This window comes from Cololabis saira, chromosome 24 (assembly GCF_033807715.1).
Source record: "Cololabis saira isolate AMF1-May2022 chromosome 24, fColSai1.1, whole genome shotgun sequence".
In the NCBI taxonomy this organism is placed as follows: Eukaryota; Metazoa; Chordata; class Actinopteri; order Beloniformes; family Belonidae; genus Cololabis; species Cololabis saira.
In genome coordinates this window covers 20189172-20215806 of record NC_084610.1, presented here as the reverse complement: position 1 = coordinate 20215806, position 26635 = coordinate 20189172, and the positions used below count along the sequence as shown (strand labels likewise).

General features: G+C 37.6%; 1 protein-coding gene across 2 annotated transcripts; it reads right to left on the bottom strand.

Moving 5' to 3' along the window:
- Positions 1–4294: 4294 nt before the first annotated feature.
- dnpep (aspartyl aminopeptidase) lies at positions 4295–26051 on the bottom strand. Of its 2 annotated transcripts, none has more exons than XM_061715662.1 (15): positions 25986–26051; positions 25523–25613; positions 22803–22891; positions 22611–22724; positions 20885–21010; positions 19703–19827; positions 19533–19617; positions 18357–18464; positions 15143–15220; positions 14230–14310; positions 12395–12555; positions 9859–9898; positions 9674–9775; positions 5602–5769; positions 4295–4526 (listed from the first exon to the last, which is right to left on the bottom strand). In XM_061715662.1, exons 1-15 carry the CDS (start codon positions 25989–25991, stop codon positions 4476–4478), a joined length of 1425 nt encoding a protein of 474 aa, XP_061571646.1. In that variant the 5' UTR covers positions 25992–26051; the 3' UTR covers positions 4295–4475. The 2 variants fall into 2 exon arrangements, with proteins under 2 accessions (XP_061571646.1, XP_061571647.1); XM_061715663.1 differs by having other exon boundaries at positions 25857–25986.
- Between the last annotated feature and the right edge of the window lie 584 nt (positions 26052–26635).

Here is a 26635-nt window from a genome sequence, read left to right as displayed (position 1 = left end):
AGAGGAGAGGAGGAGTGGGAGGATCAGAGGAGGAGGAGAACAGAGGGCTGCGAGGGAACTCACGCCGCCAGGGGGCGCTGCAGCGCGACCATGCAATTTCCCGTCTCGCTCTCGCACCCCAAACAGAATCAACTCATTATTTATATATATATTTATTATTATTATTATTATTTTATGGTCAGCATTTTTGTAAATTGCTTTCCCTTCAAGTAATGGCCCACGTCACTCCACAAGTACAGTTTAAAAGTGCAATAACCTTCTCCCTCTAAATACATCACTGTTGGGTTTAGTATTTCTTGTGTACATTACTAATTTTTTTTTTGTGATCAAATTTTTATTTCTTTTTTCCTTTTTCTGAAAAAACAACATGGGGCATGTATATGATATTTTAACAAAAAAAAAACAAAAAAAAAACACCAATAAATAACAACAATAAATGAATAGATAAATGTAATAACAAAAAGCAAATACAAAAAAAAAAAAAAGTAATGCCCATATTATTAAGTATAACAATGCAAAATTAACACATAAATTAGGGGCAAAAAATAAATAAATATATAAATAAAAAAATAAAAATAAAATCATAACCCCAAACATTACCCACCCACCCTCTGGATCCTATTGAACAAACCCCATTAAGCAGTTTTAATTTTTGCTTATTGAGGTAAAAGGGGGATTTTAGTTATACATTTTAAGCATAACTGGATTATATGAATGTTTCACATCAGTAAAGCGATACCTAAAGAACCTTAATCATATTCAAATTATGTATGACATTAATTTATATATTGCTCATTTTTTATATTGCTCTTTTTAATTACTTAGCTATTTATTGATTTTTTTTTTTTTTTAGGATATACTTTTTTATACCTTTTCATACTTTCGTGTATATTTTGTAAAAATTGTTGAGCGTGTGTATGTTTGCTGCTGCACAAGTGAATTTCCCCACTGGGGGATCAATAAAGTTCATTCTATCCTATTTCTCGGTTTTACAATTCCCATGTTATCGACATTAAGCCAGAAACACATTTTACCGTTCACGTTTTCCAACTGCGACTCATATACCGGTTGAACTGAAACAAACTACATCCCGACTTCTCTGGAAAATGAAACGCACCAAAAACATAAATACAAAAGAACCACTTTTCCTCCCAAATGTGTTATTTAAAGTCTGGAAGGCAGAGTTTGTTTCTTCTTCTATCAAATTCACAAATGTCTGGCTGTGCTGCCAGCCAGGGAGTCTCTACGTCAGAAGTTTAAACCGACTAGAACCGGACTTAATTAAGTCAAAGAGAAGCAGCTGTGGAGCTCAGAGACTCATCATCATTCACTGCTCGTGACCGCTCAGTCGTATAATCTTAACATTAACCAGACATATGCATAGTATTGTAGTTTAAATTAATCAAACTTTATATTTACGGCACTCTTCATCAGTGGCGTCAATTCAGTAGAAGCTAAGGTATGGCAAGGTTACGAGTCACAGAACTTACCTAGAGTATCAATCAACACGTCCAGCAAATACTCATCACAGAACTCTGCTATGTAGCTAATATGTGTTGTCAAGAAAATTGGAACTTTTTCAAATGCAGTCTCGCTCACTGCAAAAACTCAAAATCTTACCAGGAATATTTGTCTTATTTCAAAAAATCTCATTACACTTAAAACAAGAGTCATCACCAAAAAAAGAACTTGTTATTTGACCATTTTCACCTGTTTCAAGTAAATTTTCACTTGAAATAAGTAGAAAAATCTGCCAGTGGGACAAGATTTATCTTCTCATTACAAGCAAAACAATATTGTTCCACTGGCAGATTTTTCCACTTATTTTAAGTGAAAAGCTACTTGAAACAGGTGAAAATGGTTGTTTTTGAGTCTTGTCTTAAATGTAATGAGATTTTTTTTTTTGACTAAAAATTAGACATTTTAACTAGAAATAAGACAAATATTCTTGTTAAGATTTTGAGTTTTTGCAGTGTACAATAACTAGTGAAATCGATCATGTTGTTCTGATTTGCATTTGTAGTTATTCTATATGTATTAAGTAATGGAATAATCAATACAAATAGACACAGAGTAATTCCATAAATGTATTTAAAAAACATTTACATTTTCCCTCGAAGCCAAGGTGTGGCGGCTGCCGTACCTTGCCATACCCAATTGACGCCCCTGCTCTTCATATTGGCCTACTTGTGCAACACCAAGACAAAGGTATTATGAAGAAAAAACGCTCCCAACTTCAACCACCACGACATATTAACACATCCACATTTAAAAACAACACACACAGAAATGCATAATAATATAACAATCAGACTTCTGAGTTGCAGTTGTGCGACGCAAGTGCGCATGCTCATCACGGCGCCACTGACAAGCCTGGCGTCTTATTTAAAGCCTTCACAGGCCTGTTGAGTACATTCATGTGTTGGACACACATTTACTGATACATGTCCGTCTTTACGAAGAACGTTTAAGAAATAAGCGGTTTGTCTTCGTGTGGATATATCCTAAATGAGGAAATCATGCAGACATGTCTCACAAGACACCTAACCTTCACAGCTACCTCAAAATTGCAGGACAGCCTGCTTTTTCCTAGAGTTTAACAGGTGTGTATGTGGATACTTTTAAAAGGTTTGGGGTTTTGGGAGGGTCCTTGGCGGCGCGACCCTCACTGACCTCTTCAGAAACACCAACATGCCCAACACTTGGAAACGAGTCATAGCTTTTGCTACTCTACTCTACTCTACAAATGGATACATCTGCTCCCTCCTACGCATAATAGATGGATACATGACATTTTATATGACATCACACTTGAGAGGATTAGATTTTCCCGTCAGGGTTCCTTGAAAGCTTTCAACAAAACTTGGCAACCACATTCACTCACTCAGCATCGATGAAGAACCTGACAACTAATTAAATACACTGTGAGCAGAGTACACCCAGTACTGGAGATGAGGGGGGATGGCATCCCCCCCTGAAATAAAAACGGTCAAAATCATCCCCACTGTAAAACTGCCATCCCCCCTTTCCATCCATTATGTCATTTCATCAATGAATGTGGTTTTACTGCTATTTCAACATTTAGTCATCACCAGAAAAATAACACCAGAAAAATGTGACAATTTTCACCTGTTTCAGGTAAATTTTCACTTTTTTCACAGGAAAATCTGCCAGTGGGACAAGATTTATCTTCTTATTACAAGCAAAAAAAATCTTGTTGCACTGGCAGATTTTCTACTTATTTCAAGTGAAAATCTACTTGAAACAGGTGAAAATTGTTTATTTTTCCAGTGATGAGTCTTGTTTTAAGTGTAATGAGATTTTTTTTACTAAAATGAGACATTTTAACTAGAAATAAGACAACTATTCTTGTTAAGATTTTGAGTTTTTGCAGTGATCCATTTGCAGTGATCCACAAGGACAGAGTCATATTGATAAGTTCAGAGAACAGTTTTTTATTGTTGTGTTTTGATGTATTTGATGTAAGCCCAGTGGATATTTAAAGCTTACAGAAGGCTGCATTTAACTGCTGCTATGTCAGTACTCCCCCCCCCCCCGTGTGTGTGTGTGTAATGTTTGTGTCTGGGATAGGGATGGGTTGGGATTACTATAATTTATTTACTATTGTTATTCATTTATTTTTTCCTATTAGGTTCTGTGTATATCCAACTCTGAACTGTACAATGACAATACTGTTTTGTTTCATGTTGTTTTGCTTTGTTTTTCTATTTATAAAAATCACAGACAAGTATTATTTGTGTACCTGTATTATCCCACCTATGAAACCTCAATAAATAAACTTAATATTAGGGGTCTCCAAAAAAAATCTGGAATATGACCCACATCACTGCTTCTGTTATTGCACAGCTCAGCCCAACGGTTTCCATCCCAAAGTTCTGGAGGGTCATCAGATAAATCCACGAGCTCCCGAGATGATTTATGAATCAGGAAATTAAATTCTTTTTACTTCAATATGGAATAATTCAGACACCTGTGAGCTTCAGCAGTTATTGTGGAGTCACATGGGCCAGTTTAGTCAAACAGATTTAGCATCTTTGAATAAAAATGAATTGCACTCTTGCGGTCAAACGGAAACCAGTTTGTCTGCATCGTGATCTGGCTCAGAGCTCCTGTTCTCCGAGCCAGAAACCCGCGGGAGGCGCCGCAGAGCAGCAGCCGAGGCTGCTCGCTGCCTTTCATTTTAACTGATGAGGTGAAACGGGATGACTGCAGCCTCTTAACACACTTACCGGAGCAGAGGGACCAAAACAAAACACTAGATGACGCAACACAATGACTTTCAGTTCCTTTTATTTTCTAAAAGATCTGTTGATAGGAAACAAGTTCATGTGTGAGATTTTCAGCGTAAGTTGTGCATTACTGTACACAAAACAGGTAAAGTTTATCCGTCACTTTTACTAAAACACAGCAGAGAATTTGTTGCTTCGACGTCATCGCCTGGTGTTCCTCGGCGTCTAGTCGACGACCAGCGAGCTCCTGATGGTGGGAAACAGCTCAAAGAAACCCTGCAGGACGGATCAGACAGGAAGTTCAGACACGGGACGAAACAAGACATATCTGAGGAAAAAACTCAAAAAAGACGAAGGTGAAGGCTGCAAAATGTTCAGAGCTGATGATGTAAACTCAAACCAGCTTCTGCTGAACCACTCAGGGACCGTGTACTTCGCGGCCATCCGTTTTTTGTTTTGAAATGAAAAAATAAAAATAGAGAAATAATCCAAAATAATCCGTTCCCCATCTTTTGTTTTGATAATAAAAAACGGAAAATGGATCGTTATCCATTATCCGTTATCCGATTTCATTGATGTGTTTGAAAATCGAAATTGGGAATTAAAACAGCGAGTGGAAAACTCTTTTCTCCATTTCCTATTCGTTTCCAAGGATATATATACTGAAAACAAGGATTGGACAAATGGGGGGATTGCACATGCGCAGTAATAAATTAAGAAAGTTGTCTCTGGTTCTTTTGTTCATCAGATTGAAAATTAACAGTTTTAGATTTTTTTTTAATGTTGAAACAAAAATAAATCAAATATGAAACCTGGGAGTGAAACATGAGTTTAATTTGTAATCTGTCTTCACTCCGTCATGAAACTGCAGTGATGTGACAGTCTGTTCAGCTGCAGCGTCCAAAAAAAAGCAGCGTCCAATCAATAACACGTACTGAACTCTAACATACTGCCCCCCCCCGTTGGAAACGAATAGGAAATAGAGAAAAGAGTTTTCCACTCGCTGTTTTAATTCCCAATTTCGATTTTCAAACACATCAATGAAATCGGATAACGGATAACGATCCGTTTTCCCTTTTTTATTATCAAAGCAAAAGATGGGAAACGGATTATTTTGGATTATTTTGGATTATTTCTCTATTTTTATTTGGTCATTTCAAAACAAAAAACGGATGGCTGCGAAGTACACGGACCCACTCAGTGTTGAAGACATCTTTGCTCTCGTGTCCGATTAATTTTAATCACTAACACCTCAGTTTGCATCACAATGTCTAAATCAAAGTAATTTAGACAAGCAGCAGAAGTGATTGACAGCTAGTTGCTGGCCTGTAAACATCTGTGTTGTGGTCACCTTGAAGAGGGCGGTGCTCTGCAGCACGCTGGACGTGCAGCACATCTCCCGGATGGAGTGCATGGAGAGCTGCGGGGCGCCCAGGTCCACCACCGGCACGCCCAGACGGGAGGCCAGGATGGGTCCGATGGTGGTTCCACAGGGGCTGTCGTTGCGGACCATCACGTCCTGAAGGAGGAAACGGGAAGTCTTAACGTACGCTAGTTCCCCTCAGCGCCCCCCGGTGGCCGTTAGCAACATCTGCAGCTTCTACAAACATCTGACGCTTGGGAATAATCTTATGGGATCATAAGAAGCAGGTTTTTACTAAATACCAAAAAAAAAAAGGCACGAAAAAACTGAATTTAATGATTGAATCTATCGTTTTTGGTCTTGGACATAGAACAGGATCACAAGTTTCCTCCTCACTTTGCTCCGATAAAGTGAGGTAAATCTCACGGTAAAAACGATAAATTCCCGTTGGTGACGTTTTTGTGTAAAGCTGATTTATGGTTCTGCGTTAAATCCACGCACAACGTACGTGTGCGGGGAGGGAGGAAGGAAGTGAGAGAGAGAAAGAAAGAAAGAAAGAAAGAAAGAAAGAAAGAAAGAAAGAAAGAAAAATAGAGAGAGAGAAAGAAAGAGAAAGAAAAAGAGTAAGAAAGAAAGAAAAAGAGAAAGAAAGAGAAAAAGAAAAAGAGAAAGAAAGAAAAGAGAAAGAAAGAAAATGAGAAAAAGAGAAAGAAAGAGAAAGAAAAAGAGAAAAAGAGAAAGAAAGAGAAAGAAAGAAAAAGAGAAAGAAAGAAAAAGAGAGAAAGAGAAGGAAAGAAAATGAGAAAAAGAGAAAGAAAGAAAAAGAGAGAAAGAAAAAGAGAAAGAAAGAAAAAGAGAAAGAAAGAAAAAGAGAAAGAAAGAAAGAAAATGAGAAAAAGAGAAAGAAAATGAGAAAAAGAGAAAGAAAGAAAGAGAAAGGAGAAAAAAAGAAAAAGACAAAGAAAGAAAAAGAGAAAGAAAGAAAGAGAAAAAGAGAAAGAAAGAAAGAGAAAAAGAGAAAGAAAGAAAGAGAAAAAGAGAAAGAAAGAAAGAGAAAAAGAGAAAGAAAAAAAACGAGAAGAGAAAGAAAGAAAATGAGAAAAAGAGAAAGAAAGAAAGAAAAAGAGAGAAAGAGAAAGAAAGAAAAAGAGAGAAAGAGAAAGAAAGAAAAAGAGAGAAAGAGAAGGAAAGAAAATGAGAAAAAGAGAAAGAAAGAAAAAGAGAGAAAGAAAAAGAGAGAAAGAAAAAGAGAGAAAGAAAAAGAGAAAGAAAGAGAAAAAGAGAAAGAAAGAAAGAAAATGAGAAAGAGAAAGAAAGACAAAGAGAAAGAAAGAGAAAAAGAGAAAGAAAGAAAGAAAATGAGAAAAAGAGAAAGAAAGAAAGAAAATGAGAAAAAGAGAAAGAAAGAGAAAAAAAGAAAAAGAGAAAGAAAGAAAGAAAGAGAAAAAGAGAAAGAAAAAAAACGAGAAAAAAAGAAAGAAAGAGAAAAAAGAAAGAAAGAAAGAAAGAAAGAAAGAAAGAGAAAAAAGAAAGAAAGAAAGAAAGATTCCCATTGATGACGTTTAGTATAGAATTAAAATGAACATTTTCAGAACTGTGATGAACTAGTTCAGCTCTGAGCGAGAGAACCAATAAAAACTAACTAACATCTCCGTCCACTCCTCGTATCTTCTCGTTTGTAGGACCTGGACTCTCAATCATCTCTCCATCGCTGCTGGAGAGATGATATTACTAAACAGGCTTCTGAACACCTGTGTGTTCCCCCAGAAGAGATGGATGAGGAGAGGGAGGAGAGAAGAAGAGGCATGAGACAGAAAAGAGTAAAGAGAGGGAGGACACTTGAGAAGAGGAAGGAGATGGAGGATAGTGCCTTTATTTTTAACAGCTTGTGCTTTTCATTATTTTACTTCTTTTCTTATCATCTAATTCATACTTTTATTCAATCTTATTTGCTATTTACTGTCAATGTAAAGCACTTTGAATGACCTTGTGTTGAATTGTGCTATATAAATAAACTTGCCTTGCCTTGGAGGAGAGGAAAAGACAGAAGAGAGAAAGAGGGGAGGTACAAAAAGGAGACCTGGGGAGAGGGAAGAGACAGAAAAGAAGGAAGGGAGAAAGGAGAGGAAGAAGATGGAGGAAAGGAGGAGAGAAAGGAGATAGGAGAGGAAGGACAGAAAGAGGAGCGAGTAGAGAAAGGAGACTTGAGGAGAGGGAGAGGGGAGAGAAAGGAGAGGCACGGGACATAAGAGAGGAAGGAGACAGAGGAGAGAAAGGAGGTTTGGGGAGAGGGAGGAGACAAAGGAGGGGAATGAGAGAAATTAAACTTGAGAAGAAAAAGGAGAGGAAGAAGAGGAACAAGACTGAGAAGGGAAAGACAGAAGAGAGGGAGGTCTGGACTGTTCAGGCTGCTGCTCCACATCCTGAACTTTCCTGCTTTAAAAATCTAAAACCACATTAAATATTTGATGTCGATCACTCAAACTTACGGAAGAGTATTAGGGCCACTTAAAAAAAAAAAAAATTCTGAGAAAAAAGTCCGAATTCTGAGAAAAAAGTCAGAATTCTGACTTTAATCTCAGAATTCTGAGAAAAAAGTCAGAATTCTGACTTTAATCCCAGAATTCTGAGAAAAAAGTCAGAATTCTGACTTTAATCTCAGAATTCTGAGAAAAAAGTCAGAATTCTAGGCCACTAAAAAAAAAAAATAATAATAATTCTGAGAAAAAAGTCAGAATTCTGAGAAAAAAGTCAGAATTCTGACTTTAATCTCAGAATTCTGAGAAAAAAGTCAGAATTCTGACTTTAATCCCAGAATTCTGAGAAAAAAGTCAGAATTCTGACTTTAATCTCAGAATTCTGAGAAAAAAGTCAGAATTCTAGGCCACTAAAAAAAAAAAATAATAATAATTCTGAGAAAAAAGTCAGAATTCTGAGAAAAAAGTCAGAATTCTGACTTTAATCTCAGAATTCTGAGAAAAAAGTCAGAATTCTGACTTTAATCCCAGAATTCTGAGAAAAAAGTCAGAATTCTGACTTTAATCTCAGAATTCTGAGAAAAAAGTCAGAATTCTAGGCCACTAAAAAAAAAAAATAATAATAATTCTGAGAAAAAAGTCAGAATTCTGACTTTAATCTCAGAATTCTGAGAAAAAAGTCAGAATCCATCCATTATCTATACCCGCTTTATCCCTTGCGGGGTCACGGGGGTCTGCTGGAGCATATCCCAGCTCATTTCAGGTGAGAGGCAGGGGTTACACCCTGGACAGGTCACCAGTCCATCACAGGGATTAAAGTCAGAATTCTGACTTTTTTCTCAGAATTCTGACTTTTTTCTCAGAATTCTGACTTTTTTCCCAGAATTCTGAGATTAAAGTCAGAATTCTGACTTTTTTCCCAGAATTCTGAGATTAAAGTCAGAATTCTGACTTTTTTCCCAGAATTCTGAGATTAAAGTCAGAATTCTGACTTTTTTCCCAGAATTCTGAGATTAAAGTCAGAATTCTGACTTTTTTCTCAGAATTCTGACTTTTTTCTCAGAATTCTGACTTTTTTCCCAGAATTCTGAGATTAAAGTCAGAATTCTGACTTTTTTCTCAGAATTCTGAGATTAAAGTCAGAATTCTGACTTTTTTCCCAGAATTCTGAGATTAAAGTCAGAATTCTGACTTTTTTCTCAGAATTCTGACTTTTTTCTCAGAATTCTGACTTTTTTCTCAGAATTCTGACTTTTTTCTCAGAATTCTGAGATTAAAGTCAGAATTCTGACTTTTTTCTCAGAATTCTGACTTTTTTCTCAGAATTCTTTTTATTTTTTTTTAAGTGGCCCAGAATTCTGACTTTTTTCTCAGAATTCTGAGATTAAAGTCAGAATTCTGACTTTTTTCTCAGAATTCTTTTTATTTTTTTTAAGTGGCCCTAATACTCTTCCGTACAAACTAAACGGCGTTACAGGAACCAGGAGTCCGGTTGTATGAAATCCCTCCTCTCCGTTCCCTGACAACGGCTCCCTCGTCCAGAATCCCGTCACTTTTCCTGATAAAGGTGTTGGGTGCCGAACCTGCAGCGGGACGGCGACGCGGCTGGCCACCTCTCGGATGACGGCGGCGGTGACGGCCGTGGTGGCGTAGCGCTGGTTGCTGTTGAACTTGATGACCGGGCCCTGCAGGACAGACAGAACATGAAGCAGGTGGATCTGCAGGACGGGAATCTTTGCGCCGCCACGTTTCTGAACTAAAGCTGCACCTTGTGGAACGATGGCCGGTGGTTCTCCTCGTGCTTCTCCCTGAGAGGAAAACGAGAGGAATCACAAGACGGAGACGCAGATGAGCAGGCTGCTGACGCACTTTTTAACCCTTGTGCTGCCTTTGGGTCAAAATTACCCAACTCTTCTATCCTTCTTTCCTCCTGCTCTCTCCTTCCTTCTTCCTTTCCTATTTTCCTCCTTTTTTTCTCTCCTTTCTACTCCTTTTTCTTCCTACCTCCCTTTCGTCATTCGTTCCTTTATTACCTTCTTTGCTTTTCCTTCCTTCTTTCCTCCATTCCTTCCTTCCTCCCTCCCTCCCTTCTTTCATTTTCTCCATTCCTTCCTCCCTCCCTTCTTTCCCCCTTTTTTCCTTCCTTCCATCTTTTCTCCATTCCTTACTCCCTTTCCTACTTCCTTCTTTTCTCCTTTCTTCCTTCTTTCCTTCCAGCTTTTCTCCCTTCCTTCCTTACTCCCTTTCCTACTTCTTTTTCTCCTTTCTTCCTTACTTCCATCTTTTCTCCCTTCCTTACTCCCTTTCCTACTTCTTTCCTCCTTTCTTCCTTACTTCCATCTTTTCTCCCTTCCTTACTCCCTTTCCTACTTCTTTCCTTCTTTTCTCCTTTCTTCCTTCCTTCCTTCCTTCCATCTTTTCTCCCTTCCTTACTCCCTTTCCTACTTACTTCTTTCCTCCTTCTTTCCTTCCTTCCATCTTTTCTCCCTTCCTTACTTACTTCTTTCCTCCTTCTTTCCATCTTTTCTCCCTTCCTTACTCCCTTTCCTACTTCCTTCTTTTCTCCCTTCCTTACTCCCTTTCCTACTTCCTTCTTTTCTCCCTTCCTTACTCCCTTTCCTACTTCTTTCCTTCTTTTCTCCTTTCTTCCATCTTTTCTCCCTTCCTTACTCCCTTTCCTACTTCCTTCTTTTCTCCCTTCCTTACTCCCTTTCCTTCCTTCCATCTTTTCTCCCTTCCTTACTCCCTTTCCTACTTCTTTCCTCCTTTCTTCCTTACTTCCTTCCTTCCATCTTTTCTCCCTTCCTTACTCCCTTTCCTACTTCTTTCCCCCTTTCTTCCTTACTTCCTTCCTTCCATCTTTTCTCCCTTCCTTACTCCCTTTCCTACTTCTTTCCTTCCTTTCTCCTTTCTTCCATCTTTTCTCCCTTCCTTACTCCCTTTCCTACTTCCTTCTTTTCTCCTTACTTCCTTCTTTCCATCTTTTCTCCCTTCCTTACTCCCTTTCCTACTTCTTTCCTTCCTTTCTCCTTTCTTCCATCTTTTCTCCCTTCCTTACTCCCTTTCCTACTTCCTTCTTTTCTCCTTACTTCCTTCTTTCCATCTTTTCTCCCTTCCTTACTCCCTTTCCTACTTCCTTCTTTCCTTCCTTCCTTCCATCTTTTCTCCCTTCCTTACTCCCTTTCCTACTTCCTTCTTTTCTCCCTTCCTTACTCCCTTTCCTACTTCTTTCCTTCTTTTCTCCTTTCTTCCTTCCTTCCTTCCTTCCTTCCTTCCATCTTTTCTCCCTTCCTTACTCCCTTTCCTACTTACTTCTTTCCTCCTTCTTTCCTTCCTTCCTTCCTCCCTTTCCTCCTTCTTTCCTTCCTTCCTTCCATCTTTTCTCCCTTCCTTACTCCCTTTCCTACTTCTTTCCTCCTTTCTTCCAGCTTTTCTCCCTTCCTTACTCCCTTTCCTACTTCTTTCCTTCTTTTCTCCTTCCTTCCTTCCTTCCTTCCTTCCTTCCTTCCATCTTTTCTCCCTTCCTTACTCCCTTTCCTACTTACTTCTTTCCTCCTTCTTTCCTTCCTTCCTTCCATCTTTTCTCCCTTCCTTACTCCCTTTCCTACTTACTTCTTTCCTCCTTCTTTCCTTCCTTCCTTCCATCTTTTCTCCCTTCCTTACTCCCTTTCCTACTTCTTTCCTTCTTTTCTCCTTTCTTCCATCTTTTCTCCCTTCCTTACTCCCTTTCCTACTTCTTTCCTTCTTTTCTCCTTTCTTCCATCTTTTCTCCCTTCCTTACTCCCTTTCCTACTTCCTTCTTTTCTCCCTTCCTTACTCCCTTTCCTACTTCTTTCCTTCTTTTCTCCTTTCTTCCATCTTTTCTCCCTTCCTTACTCCCTTTCCTACTTCCTTCCTTCCATCTTTTCTCCCTTCCTTACTCCCTTTCCTACTTCCTTCTTTTCTCCTTACTTCCTTCTTTCCTTCTTTCAATCTTTTCTCCCTTCCTTACTCCCTTTCCTACTTCTTTCCTTCTTTCCTCCTTTCTTCCTTCTTTTCTCCCTCCCTTGACCCAAAGACAGCACAAGGGTTAAATGTCTGACATAATAAATGCATAAGTACAGAGAACCATTGATGCGTCTCTTGAATCTACAAACTGAAAAGTTTCTGATCTCTTTATTCACACGGGACTCTGAACAGCTGATCCGCCCCGCTGCAGCACCGTGACCTGAGCTCGACTCTACCAAATGCTGCAGGTTCCGATAAAGCAGCTCAGGCGCGGGTGGCGGGGGCGGCGGCGCGGCCCTCGGGCCGTCAACACTCACTGGTAGTTGGGGTGCACGGCGTGCGCCATGTCGGCGCTGATCATGAAGGAGCGCGGCGCTGCCTGCTGGAAGGCGGTGAGGTTGGAGGAGGAGGAGGCGAGGCGGCCGAGGATGAGCTCCGTCAGGTTGGACTGAGCACCTTGAGCGCTCTCTGATCCCACCTGGAACAGAACCGGACTCGTCACACGATACAACACCCACCCAGACGCCCCACAGCAGCTGAGCGACGCCTTCTCCAGCAGCCGCTCAAACAGAAAATACCGACCAGTAGGAATGGGAGATATTTTACCGTTCACGATAAACCGTCAAAAAAATTCCCCATGGTAAGAATTTGTCATCTCACGGTAAAAACGATAAATTCCCGTTGATGATGTTTTTGTGTAAAGCTGATTTATGGTTCTGTGTTAAATCCACGCACAACGTACGTGAAGGAAGGAAGGAAGTGAGAGAAAGAAAGAAAGAAAGAAAGAAAGAAAGAAAGAAAGAAAGAAAGAGTAAGAAAGAAAGAAAAAGAGAGAAAGAGAAAAAGAGAAAGAAAGAAAGAGAAAAAGAAAAGAGAAAAAGAGAGAAAGAGAAAAAGAGAAAGAAAGAAAGCAAGAAAGAGAAAAAGAAAAGAGAAAAAGAGAAAGAAAGAGAAAGAAAAAGAGAAAGAAAGAAAGAAAGAAAGAGAAAGAAAGAAAGAAAGAAGCAAGAAAGAGAAAAAGAAAAGAGAAAAAGAGAAAGAAAGAGAAAGAAAAAGAGAAAGAAAGAAAGAAAGAAAGAAAGAGAAAGAAAGAAAAAGAGAAAGAAAGAAAGAAAAAGAAAGAAAGAAAAAGAGAAAGAAAGAAAGAAAGAAAGAAAGAGAGTAAGAAAGAAAGAAAAAGAGGAGAAAGAAAGAAAGCAAGAAAGAGAAAAAGAAGGAGAAAGAAAAAGAGAAAGAAAGAGAGAAAGAAAAAGAGAGAAAGAGAAAGAAAGAGCAAAAGAGAAAGCAAGAAAGAAAAAGAAAGCAAGAAAGAAAGAGAAAGAAAAAGAGAAAGAAAGAAAGAAAGAAAGAAAGAAAGAAAGAAAGAGAAAGAAAAAGAGAAAGAAAGAAAAAAGAAAGCAAGAAAGAAAGAAAGAAAAAGAGAAAGAAAGAAAGAGCAAAAGAGAAAGCAAGAAAGAAAGAAGAAAAAGAAAAAAAGAAAGAAAGAAAGAAAGAAAGAAAGAGAGCGAAAGAGAAAGCAAGAAAGAAAGAAAGAGAAAGAAAAAGAGAAAGAAAGAAAAAGAGAAAGAAAGAAAGAAAGAAAGAGAGAAAGAGAAAGAAAGAGCAAAAGAGAACGCAAGAAAGAAAGAAGAAAAAGAAAAAGAAAGAAAGAAAGAAAAAGAGCGAAAGAGAAAGCAAGAAAGAAAGAAAGAAAGAAAGATTCCCATTGATGACGTTTAGTAGCATTAAGTATTCTTTTAGAGTAGTGATTTGGGGGCTCCAAAGACTGAATGTGGTGATAGATTTATAGTTACAAAGGTGGAGTTGAATTGGTTTTTGTTTTAAATCGTAATTTTTATCGTTATCGGGATAAATGCCAGAAATTATCGTGATACGTTTTTTAGTCCATACCGCCCATCCCTACCGACCAGAGTTTTCAGCAGCTAGACCTTTAACTGAGTAAAAATACCCAAATCTTTGCATTATGGCGCCCCCTGGAGGAAATGCACGGTGAATCAGAGATGTTTTTGCTGCTCAAAGACTTTTAAAACAGAAAAAAAATCCCCAATAATAATATTAATCCCTAAATCTTGGTACATGACATGTATGTGGACTCTAAAGTGAAAAAGGGGTTAGAGTTTTGGGTTAGTGAGGAGAGCTGCGCGACACCCACCTCCTCGTTGTCGTACAGAGTGATCATGCGGACGTTGGGGTCGTCGGTCAGAGAGTCTCCAGAGCACGACTCCATCAGTCCCTGAGAGCAGAGAGGAACCACAGAGCTCCGTTACGAGAGCCGGCTGGCTGTCTGAGGCTTCCAGAGGCCGACATCACTTCAAGTTTTTGTTTTTAGCTCACTTACATCTGCTACTTCAGACAAATGTAAAAAAGCAAACCTCCTCCACTTCTATGGAGGATTTTTTGTGCCAAAATTAAATGAATAAATACATCATTAATTAATTAAAATGGGAATGAAATATATCATTAATTAATTAAATATGTCATTAATTACTTAAAATTAGAATGAAATATGTCATTCATTAATTTAATTACAATTCATTTTAAGTAAAAATATATATTTATTATTTCAGCATTTAATTAATTAATGACACATTTAATTAATGATTTCGTGTTGCGTGTAAATCATGAAATGTAAAACTGCATTTAATTAATTAATGACACATTTAATTAATGATTTCGTGTTGCTGAAGTTTGACGAGGGAAACTGACAGTTTTACATTTACATTTCATGATTCAGCAACACGAAATCATTAATTAAATGTGTCATTAATTAATTAAATGCTGAAATAATATATATTTTTACTTAAAATGAATTGTATTTTAATTAATTAATGACATATTTCATTCTAATTTTAATTAATTAATGACACATTTAATTAATTAATGATACATTTCATTCCCATTTTAATTAATTAATGATTTATTTATTTATTTAATTTTGGCACAAAAAATCCTCCTCCACTTCAGCTAAGTCTGACACTTATGAAAGCGTATCCAGAACCATCCTAGGACCTGGAGGCTTTCAAGCTTCTGCTTTTATTGACCAGGCTTTTAGTGTGAAGTCTGACCTGCAGGGCGCAGTAGCAGCTGTGGAGGTTGTCCAGACGAGGAGAGAAGATGAACTCCTCGTAGACGCCGCCTAAAGCCTGCAGAGAGCAGAAACACACCGTGAAGACAGAGGACCACCCGCTCAGCTGCTCTTTATCAGCAGGAATAACAGAATATATCAGGCAATAGCAGTACAAACACAACAAATGCTAAAATAAATAAATAACGGCAAACACTTAGAAACAGACGTAGTGTTGACGACTGTCTCCGTGGTAACCCGTGTGCGAGCGGTTTATCGGCTGTTGATGCGGCCATGGTTCATCCTCCTGGGAGGGTTTAATGAAATTCTGCTCTGCAGGACAAACATTCAAACTAGAGATGGGCGGTATGGACTAAAAAATGTATCACGGTAATTTCTGGCATTTATTTAGATAACGATAAAAATGACGATAGAAAAAATACCAATTCAACTCCTTTTTTTCTCTCCTTCACCTTTTCAACTATAAATCTATCTCGCTCTCAGATCCGCCATGTTTGTTACACAAAAACATCAACGGGAATTTATCCTTTTTTCTTTCTTTCTTTCTCATTTCTTTCTTTCTTTCTCATTTCTTTCTTTCTTTCTCATTTCTTTCTTTCTTTCTCATTTCTTTCTCTCTTTCTCATTTCTTTCTCTCTTTCTCATTTCTTTCTCTCTTTCTCATTTCTTTCTCACTTCTTTCTTTCTCATTTCTTTCTCACTTCTTTCTTTCTCTCTCATTTCTTTCTCACTTCTTTCTTTCTCATTTCTTTCTCACTTCTTTCTCTCTCATTTCTTTCTCATTTCTTTCTCACTTCTTTCTTTCTCATTTCTTTCTCACTTCTTTCTTTCTTTCTCATTTCTCCTTTCTTTCTTTCTTTCTTTCTCATTTTTTTCTTTCTCATTTCTTTCTCACTTCTTTCTTTCTTTCTCATTTCTCCTTTCTTTCTTTCTCATTTCTTTCTTTCTTTCTTTCTCATTTCTCCTTTCTTTCTTTCTTTCTTTCTCATTTCTCCTTTCTTTCTTTCTCATTTCTCCTTTCTTTCTTTCTTTCTCTTTCCTCCTTTCTTTCTTTCTTTCTCATTTCTCCTTTCTTTCTTTCTCATTTCTCCTTTCTTTCTCATTTCTTTCTCTCTCCTTTCTTTCTCATTTCTTTCTTTCTTCTTTCTCTCTCATTTCTTTCTTTCTTTCTTTCTCTCTCATTTCTTTCTTTCTTTCTTTCTCTCTCATTTCTTTCTCTCTTTCTTTCTTTCTTTCTCTCTCATTTCTTTCTTTCTTTCTTTCTCTCTCATTTCTTTCTTTCTTTCTTTCTCTCTCATTTCTTTCTTTCTTTCTTTCTCTCTTTCTTTCTCTCTTTCTTTCTCTCTCATTTCTTTCTTTCTTTCTTTCTCATTTCTCCTTTCTTTCTTTCTTTCTCATTTCTCCTTTCTTTCTTTCTTTCTTTCTCATTTCTCCTTTCTTTCTTTCTCATTTCTCCTTTCTTTCTCATTTCTCCTTTCTTTCTTTCTTTCTTTCTCATTTCTCCTTTCTTTCTTTCTCATTTCTCCTTTCTTTCTTTCTTTCTCTTTCTTTCTTTCTTTCTCATTTCTCCTTTCTTTCTTTCTTTCTCATTTCTCCTTTCTTTCTTTCTCATTTCTCCTTTCTTTCTCATTTCTTTCTCTCTCCTTTCTTTCTCATTTCTTTCTTTCTTCTTTCTCTCTCATTTCTTTCTTTCTTTCTTTCTCTCTCATTTCTTTCTTTCTTTCTTTCTCTCTCATTTCTTTCTTTCTTTCTTTCTCATTTCTCCTTTCTTTCTTTCTTTCTTTCTCATTTCTCCTTTCTTTCTTTCTTTCTCATTTCTCCTTTCTTTCTTTCTTTCTTTCTCATTTCTCCTTTCTTTCTTTCTCATTTCTCTCTTTCTTTCTTTCTTTCTCTTTCTTTCTTTCTTTCTCATTTCTCCTTTCTTTCTTTCTTTCTCATTTCTCCTTTCTTTCTTTCTCATTTCTCCTTTCTTTCTCATTTCTCCTTTCTTTCTCATTTCTTTCTCTCTCCTTTCTTTCTTTCTCCTTTCTCTCTCATTTCTTTCTTTCTTCTTTCTCTCTCATTTCTTTCTTTCTTCTTTCTTTCTTTCTTTCTCTCTCATTTCTTTCTTTCTTTCTTTCTCTCTCATTTCTTTCTTTCTTTCTCTCTCATTTCTTTCTCTCTTTCTTTCTTTCTTTCTCTCTCATTTCTTTCTTTCTTTCTTTCTCTCTCATTTCTTTCTTTCTTTCTTTCTCTCTCATTTCTTTCTTTCTTTCTTTCTCTCTCATTTCTTTCTCTCTTTCTTTCTCTCTCTTTCTTTCTCTCTCATTTCTTTCTTTCTCTCTCATTTCTTTCTTTCTCTCTCATTTCTTTCTTTCTCTCTCATTTCTTTCTTTCTCTCTCATTTCTTTCTTTCTCTCTCATTTCTTTCTTTCTCTCTCATTTCTTTCAGGCTCCTTCCTTCCTTCCTTCCTTCCTTCCTTCCTTCCTTCCTTCCTTCCTTCCTTCCTTCCTTCCTTCCTTCCTTCCTTCCTTCCTTCCTTCCTTCCTTCCTTCCTTCCTTCCTTCCTTCCTTCCTTCCTTCCTTCCTTCCTTCCTTCCTTCCTTCCTTCCTTCCTTCCTTCCTTCCTTCCTTCCTTCCTTCCTTCCTTCCTTCCTTCCTTCCTTCCTTCCTTCCTTCCTTCCTTCCTTCCTTCCTTCCTTCCGTGGATTTAACACAGAACCATAAATCATCTTTACACAAAAATATCATCAACGGAAATGTATCGTTTTTACCGCGAGGTGACAAATTCTTATCGTTAGGAAATTTTTTGACGGTATATCGTGAACGGTAAAATATCGCCCATTCCTAATTCAAACCCCCTCGTCCTTCCAGGAACAGCATTTTAAACGTGTCGATAACTTTTCCAACACAGCTGTTGTCAAATTAAAGACTCGTTTACCCATATTTACTCTTCAAAGACCCGGCTTTGCAACAGCACCAACTCTGCTTTAGTGCCTGCTTTCATCAGAAAGCTGTTTTTCTTAAACCTTACCGTTTCTGGAAAGTCTTGCAGGGCTGAAATGTATAAATTAACGTGTATTAAATGAAGTGAAGTTGACCAGAAAGGATATTTCCATGTAGACTTCAACTCCTCTGTGATGGTGTTGAAAGACCTCGGCACAGATCTCAACTTGACGATAATAGGATGAGACTGGTTGCCATGGAGACTCACCGCGGGCTGCGTGTCAGCCAGACACAGCTCGAAGTCCAGCAGCGCGTCGGGCTGGATGCCCAGCTCGGAGCAGAGCAGCTTCACCAGCGCCGGGTGGTGCTTCTCTGCCTGACAGACGACACAGAACAACACCGGCGTCACCTCTGATCACGTGTCGGTGGACGGGTCTCCAGAAGAGCACGCCGTTGTTGTTATCGAGGACCTAAAGCTTAAACATCTGACACGTCCGTCTAAATCAGGGGTCGGCAACCCAAAATGTTGAAAGAGCCATATTGGACCAAAAACACAAAAAACAAATATGTCGGAGCCGCAAAAAAATGACTGAGTCTTGTATAAGCCTTAGAATGAAGGCAACACATGCTGCATGTAGCTATATTAGTTATAACTGGGGGAGATTTTTTTTTCATTATGCACTTCGAGAAAAAAGTCAAAATGTTGAGAAAAAGGTCGAAATGTTGAGAAAAAAAGTCTAAAATGTCGAGGAAATAGTCAAAATTTCATGGAAAAAGTTGATATTTCGAGAAACAAGTCGAAATGTTGAGAAAAAAGTCAAAATGTTGAGAAAAAAGTCGAAATGTCGAAGAAATAGTCAAAATTTCATGGAAAAAGTCAAAATGTCGAGAAAAAGGTCGAAATGTTGAGAAAAAAGTCTAAAATGTCGAGGAAATAGTCAAAATTTCATGGAAAAAGTCAAAATGTCGAGAAAAAAGTCGAAATGTTGAGAAAAAAGTCAAAATGTTGAGAAAAAAGTCGAAATGTCGAAGAAATAGTCAAAATTTCATGGAAAAAGTCAAAATGTCGAGAAAAAAGTTGAAATGTCGAGATTAAAAAGGAAAGGAAAAAGGAAGAAAAAGAGAAAAAAAGGAAAAAGAGAAGAAAGAAGAAAAAAAGGAAAAGAAAAAAAAGAAGAAAAAAAGGAAAAGAAAAGATTTAAAGAAATTAGAAAAAATAAAAAAAAGAAAAAAAAAAGAAAAAAGAAGAAAAAAAGGAAAAAGGAAGAAAAAAAGGAAAAAGGAAGAAAAAAAAGAGAAAAAAGGAAAAAGAGAAGAAAAAATAAAAAAAGGGCGGCTAAAGAGCCGCATGCAGCTCTGGAGCCGCGGGTTGTCGACCCCTGGTCTAAATTCACCTTCTTTAGGACTAAACCCGTCTAAGTCCGTCTGGGACTGCGGCACTTACCGTGTTGGTAGGACACGAGGCGTCTCCGCTCGGCGACGAGCCCGTCTCCAGCTCCTCCTGCACGATGGTGGCGATGATGGGCACGCTGGAACATGCAAACACACGACGGTCACCACCGCTCCAGTCATCGTTTCAAGCGTGAAGCTCTCAGAGCGACGAGTTGGACTCACAGGTGGTTCTCCTTGTTGGGTCCGAAGGAGTCGTTGATGTCGCGCTGCAGGTGGATGGCCAGGTGGGGGATCCTGAGCACCGGTCTGGACACGTTGACCAGCCGCTGGACCAGCTTACCGCCACTCTGGAGGAACAAGCAACGAGTCCATCACTGCACCGGAGATACAGACCCCCCCCGGCCGTCTAACTACCCGCCTCACAACAGAGGACCAGGTACAACCCCACGAAGAGGAGGAGGAGGGAATGATAACTGTTAATCATCACTGCAAGAGTAAGGGGAGGAAGAAACAAAGGAGGGGGAGGAGAAGGAAAGAGGAGGAGGAGAATAAAGGAGGAAGAAGAAGAAAGAAGCAGACGTAGGAAGGAGGAGGATAAGAGAGTATGATAATAAATAGGCCTGTATTGAAAAGATCGATTCTCCGATTTTAAATCGATTCTCATATTAATTCCTAAAAATCAATTCATATGTCTAAAGGTCGATTTAAAAAAAAAAAAAAAAAAAAGAAAAAGAAAAATTTTCGTTTTTTTTCATCATTACATTACAACTTTTGGTACTTTTTTGTTTATACCCAAAAAAGGAATATTTTGTTGGACACGAGAATAACTGGTGCCATGTTTTTGCCTTTAAATATGTTAAAAGGTATGAAATCATTAAAGTTTTCAGTTATAATTGCATAAATTGTCTATATTTCTTTGCTTTATATACTGTCTTGGGGTTACATTTGGATAAATGTTAAAAACCAAATTCTCATAAGTGGGGAAAAAATAAAAGCGATTTCTTTCGTCCTCTGTTTGCTGCCCTGGATCCGTTTGGTAATTCTGACCCACACGATGTTTCTGAAAGCAGTTCTATCAGCATTCTGGGAGCTGATTGGTCCTTACAGCATCATTAGCTGCAATACTTGCTGTTGAATCTCAATATAATACTAGTATTAATATGTTGCATAACTATACTAATTCATGAAACACCTGAAAAAACAGTTATATTAATATATATTATATTTCTATATAATATATATTAACAGTAACCCAAATAAATATTGGATCGAATCGAATCAAAGCGTGATAATCGATTCTGAATCTTAAGAATCGGAATCGAATCGATTCTTGACATTTGAATCGATCCCCAGCCCTAATAATAAACATGTTGTGACGGCGACAGGCGGAGAGGACGGCCGTACCTTGACCATGACGCGGCCAGCGACCGTCAGGTCCCGGTCGAACCAGGTGTTCCAGATGCCGCCGCCGTAACACTCCACCCCCACCTGCAGACAGCCCTGCTTGGTTCTCTTCGACCTGGGCTTCACCTGAACACACAAACACCCCATCAACAACATCATCATAAACGTGTCTCTGCTGACCGTCGACACCTTCCTCGCCCCTGGGCCCAGTATTGCCATACTGTGGCAATATGTGGCCCACGATATTCAATATATTGTAAGAAATTTCATCAACGATATATGTGACTGAAAAAGAAAAAATACCCATAAAAAGGAAAACGTCTGCAGTTATGTATTTATTCAATGCCAAAACTTCATACAATGTACAAAGAAAGTGCATTTGTATATTTCCTCACTGCCTCCTAGGCTTGTAAATGTAAACACTGTACAGCTGGACAAATTAAAGTGCATGAACATTAATAAGGCTAAAGAAAGGATAGAGAAATTTGGAATAGTTGTAATAAAACTAAAAATGTGTAGTTCTATCTTCAAGTTTAAGGAAATGTTTAAAGAAAATACTGTAAATAAATATAAAACACTATGAATATAGAGTATACTATCGGGAACATTCTAGAATGTGAAACGTCAATTTTGTGTTTTGTCTTACTTATTTTTGTCTTTTTATGTATAGTTTGTTTCAACGGAGTAATGCTGATGTCTTACATTTAAGCTGATCATAAGAAAAAAAAAGGGTAGGCACTATAAGCTACGGCTTCAGCCTACACCTTTTCGGCAAAGGAAATTTTTTTTTTTATTACCCTTTCATCTTATTTTGTAAAAAGTGTGTACAAGCCGAAATAAAGATAAAGATAAGATAACATGTTTTATATACAGGACTGTCTCAGAAAATTAGAATATTGTGATTTTCTGTAATGCAATTACAAAAACAAAAATGTCATACATTCTGGGTTCATTACAAATCAACTGAAATATTGAGAGCCTTTTATTATTTTAATATTGCTGATCATGGCTTACAGGTTAAGAAAACTCAAATATACTATCTCAAAAAATTAGAATATTCTGGGAATCTTAATCTTAAGCCGTAAACCATAATCAGCAATATTAAAATAATAAAAAGGCTTTCAATATTTCAGTTGATTTGTAATGAATCCAGAATGTATGACGTTTTTGTAATTACAGAAAATCACAATATTCTAATAATATTTAATATTATTAATATTTTTTTTTTAAATTTGCATTACAGAAAATAAATAACTTTATCAAAATATTAAAATTTTCTGAGACAGTCCTGTAAACCAGGACAATGCACTGCTTTGTTTCTAATACTGAAAAGTCAGTAAGCAACTTAATTTTGCATCGTATCTCACTGCCTCCTAGTCTTATAAATGTAAACACTGTAGAGCTGGACAAATTGAAGTGCATGAACAATAGTGTAGCGTAATAGTGTAGCGTAAATCCATTATGCGTGTTGTAATAAAATATTGATATTTGCCGTCAGTTTATTGATTATTTATTGCGACAGAGAGCGAAACAATATATTGCAATATCAATTTTTTTTCCCACCACTAATTATGACATCAGTGAACATCTTTAAAAGGCACATGTTTGTACCGCCTGACCAGGAGGAGGAGGAGCTCCTTCGGCTAATGACATGAATAAAAACAGCTCTTCATCTCTACTCGCGGCTGACAGAGTGATTGACAGGTGGGAGTGGGCGGGCTCTCACCCTGAGGCAGGGGCTGTCTGTGTGGGCTCCGATCATGGAGAAGCCGTTTCCTGGCACGTAGCGTCCACCCACGGCAAATGCGATGAAGCAAGAGAAGTTCCTGGTCACAAAGTACTGCAGACACGAAGATTACTTACTTTCACTGTTAAAAGCGTCTGACTCCGCCCCCCCAGAGTGGCGACCCTCACCCACCTTGCTGGCCGGCTTGATGTCCCACGGCTCCGTCTCCTTCAGCTCCACGAATCCGGCCTCCAACAGACGCAGACGACATTCTTCAACCACTGAAAGAAGGTTGAACTCTGTGACCTTTACTGTCGTTTGGCTGGAATAAAACCTCATTTTGTGGAGTTGTGGAAGTCAACAGGCTCCGGATTAGGGCTGGGGGATATATCGAGATTTTAATATATATCGATTTATTTTCAAACGCAATATGGTACGAGACAATATCGTTTATATTGATTTAAAAAAATAAATAAATAAATTATGATTTTGATATAGCTTATTTTGTGACAAATTGACTTGAATGTTTTATTTGAGATTTGCACAAATGTTTTGTTATTGGCACAACTGTCAACCTCAGTGGAAAAGTCTGCCTGTTACTGTCTACATTGTATTAATTGCACAGTGTATTTTAATTTAATTGTTATGCAGGAAAGGGATATTTGTTTTATTTTATTCAAGAAGCATTTTTATTCTATATATGCAGGCAGTTTATTTTTATTTCATTTGTTTTATACATTTTGATATTGTGCAGACCTCTGTTAATAAAGGAACCTGTGTGACATTTGGTGCGAGGCTTTGTATTAAAAGAGACTCAGAAAAAAATGAAGCTAACAGAGATGCTATGCTATAATGCTTTGGGGGAAACCGCAATTATGGCACAGAAAAAATATCGATATATATCGAGTATCGCCATTCAGCTAGAAAATATCGAGATATGACTTTTGGTCCATATCGCCCAGCCCTACTCCGGATGAGATTCAGATCTGTGAATGAGGTCGACAGATGATGCGGTCTCGGGTCTCAGGACTGTCAGACATTTGTGAGTAACGGGAATTTAAAAAAAATAAATGACAGGGCCATGTGACCTTGATTTGTTGACCTAGGTAGAGGAGATGACCTTTGAACACGAGGATCCATCGCATCTTGTTTTGTTTGAGCTTCGCTGTCTTTTATAACAGCAATTTATTAACTCTGATATCGGCCTCTCTTTGTTTAAACTGCTTGTGGGTGGGGCTTACAGCAATCAACAGTTCTGATTGGCTGAAATCCCCCACAATAGTTTATAAAAATCTGCTTGTTTAAAGCTGTGCTGCAGGGACTCCTTATGAAGACAATGTTCGGAGTCAGATTCCTGCAGATGAGCTGGAGTCACGTTGAGATCTGCAGCGGTGGAACGAGCTCCAGAATCAATGAGGAGAGAGAGACTCAGACATGAAAGCAGTGAGATGATTTTAAGGTATTATGACTGAAGCAGGAGATAAGCAACACTTAATCCATCTAATCTGACCAGAACCTTTCACCCGAGGTCGAGGTTCAGTGGAAACGTCAAACACAAAGCACTAAACTAATCTTTTAATGTCTGTAAAACCCAAACAAACAAACCCCCAGCACCGCTTTGTTTTCAGATACTGCTTTAAAAGATCCTCTGTGGTTTGAACTAAGACTTTAACCTTTGTTTTTAAGTCTTCCATGCTCAGTATTGGTTCAAGGAAGACTTTAGAGAAAATCAGTTAATCAAGGAAGGAGCCATTGTGAAAACTCTGTTACATCTTAATCTTATCTGCAGCTCAAAGTTGTCTGCTAATCTCTACAATAAATCCACTTGGCATCTTATAAATGCTGACACATGTGATTCGGATGTCTCTTGCACATTTACAAGGAAATAGTTATTACAATATAATATACAATGTAATTTATGATAGTTATCTGGGTTTATTTTCATAAATAAACTTGAAATGAACACATTGAGGCTGTTGAGATTTCTTAAAGTTAACGGTTTAACCCAACAGGGATCATCTTAACTGGTTATAACCAGTACTGGAGTTGAGGGGGGATGGCATCCCCCATGAAATAAAAATGGTCAAAATCATCCCCCCTGTAAAACTGCCATCCCTCCGTTCCATCCCTTATGTCATTTCATCAATGAATGTGGTTTTACTGCTATTTCAACATTTAGAGTCATCACCAGAAAAATAACACCAGAAAAATAACTTATTGGACAATTTTTTACCTGTTTCAAGTAAATTTTCACTTCAAATAAGTAGAAAAATCTACCAGTGGGACAAGATGTATCTTCTCATTACAAGCAATAAAATCTTGTTCCACTGGCAGATTTTTCTACTTATTTCAAGTGAAAATCTACTTGAAACAGGTGAAAATTGTTGTTTTTTCCAGTGATGAGTCTTGTTTTAAGTGTAATCAGATATTTTCTACTAAAATGAGACATTTTAACTAGAAATAAGACAAATATTCTTGTTAGGATTTTGAGTTTTTGCAGTGATCCATTTTACTTATCCTGTGAAGGACAGAGTCATATTGATAAGTTCAGAAAAGTGTTTTTTATTGTTGTGTTTTGATGTATTTGATGTAAGCCCAGTGGATATTTAAAGCTTACAGAAGGCTGCATTTAACTGCTGCTATGTCATTCCTGCAGTATTTCTGCAGGTGTTTTGGTCACTGCTATTATTTGTAATATATTATATTATTTATAATCAGCACAAATTATCTGTCCCCATATGATAAAATCCACCATCCCACCTGATTTTTTTTTACAACTCGAGTACTGGTTATAACGTCACAAAAAACTAGTCTCATGGACAGAATTGTGCAGGTTTTGCTGGATGTGATGATTTCCCATCATTATAAATGTGTAATGTGAGTTTTATCTAAATTATAAGCTCGGGTTTTACCGTGATATGGAGACAATCCTCTGTTGACGAACTGCAGGAACTCTTTGGCAGCAGCCTGGACAGCTTCTTTTGAGCTCTTCATGATCAAAGACTGATGAGAGACAAAAAAGGCAAATTAATAGTAAAAATAAAGCAGAAGCGAGCTAAAAACGCCAGTTCCAACTCCGGACAAACTGACCCAAACCTTAACTTTAAATACGGGAAGAAATGTAAAATCAACGTATATAATACAAGCATTTAATATAAAAGTAAATGCCATTTCGAAGAAGCTACAATGGTGAATTAAACACAATTAAATAGCCTATTTTCTGCTGCTGTCCGATAAAGGAAGCACCTGAAGGAGAAGGCTTTCTCTTTCTTCTTCTCCGCTGTTTTTCCTTTACGGACCAAAGTTAAATCAGTTGTCGGCGAGGAAGCAGCACTTCCACACAACGAGAATATTCGTCTTTATTGCCCACCTTACCTGCATTGATTGCACGTTACAAGTCTGAAGTTCAGCAGAAAGAGGAAGCTGCAGATCAGCTGACAGCAGCGGCTGTTTCCAGACTCCGCGCCACAGCGACACCCAGCGGCCGGGAGGTGTCATTACTTATCCCATGTTAACGCCTACTAGAGTCGCTTATATTTTACTATGATTTATCCTTATATTTCATACTGCAATGTCATTTGGGCAAGTACATTCAAGAGTAACCTCAACTGTATCTTTATCCTGCAAAAACGTTTTATCAAAATGATAACTTTTTTACAATAGACTTTCTTTTTTTTTTTTTACTTTATTTAAAAGAATTAACACAAAACAGTATACAAGAACAGTATACAAATAAAATATAGAACATGTGCCAGGGGTGATGTTTGTTATTCAAGAAGATTAAACATATAACATAAGTCTATGGTTTTAATAGCCTTTTCATTTGTTGATTTTAGGATTAATTTCAAGTAAAGTTCCATTTCTTTCTGGAAAACAAAAAAGCAAGGGGTTTTCTTTGAAAATGTACTCTTATGAATATGAAATTTGGCAAGAAATAAAAACAGATTTATCAAAAAGTAACATTTTCCTTATTTCTTAGGGAAACAATGGAAACCAAAAACAACATTTTCCCAATGTAAATTAAA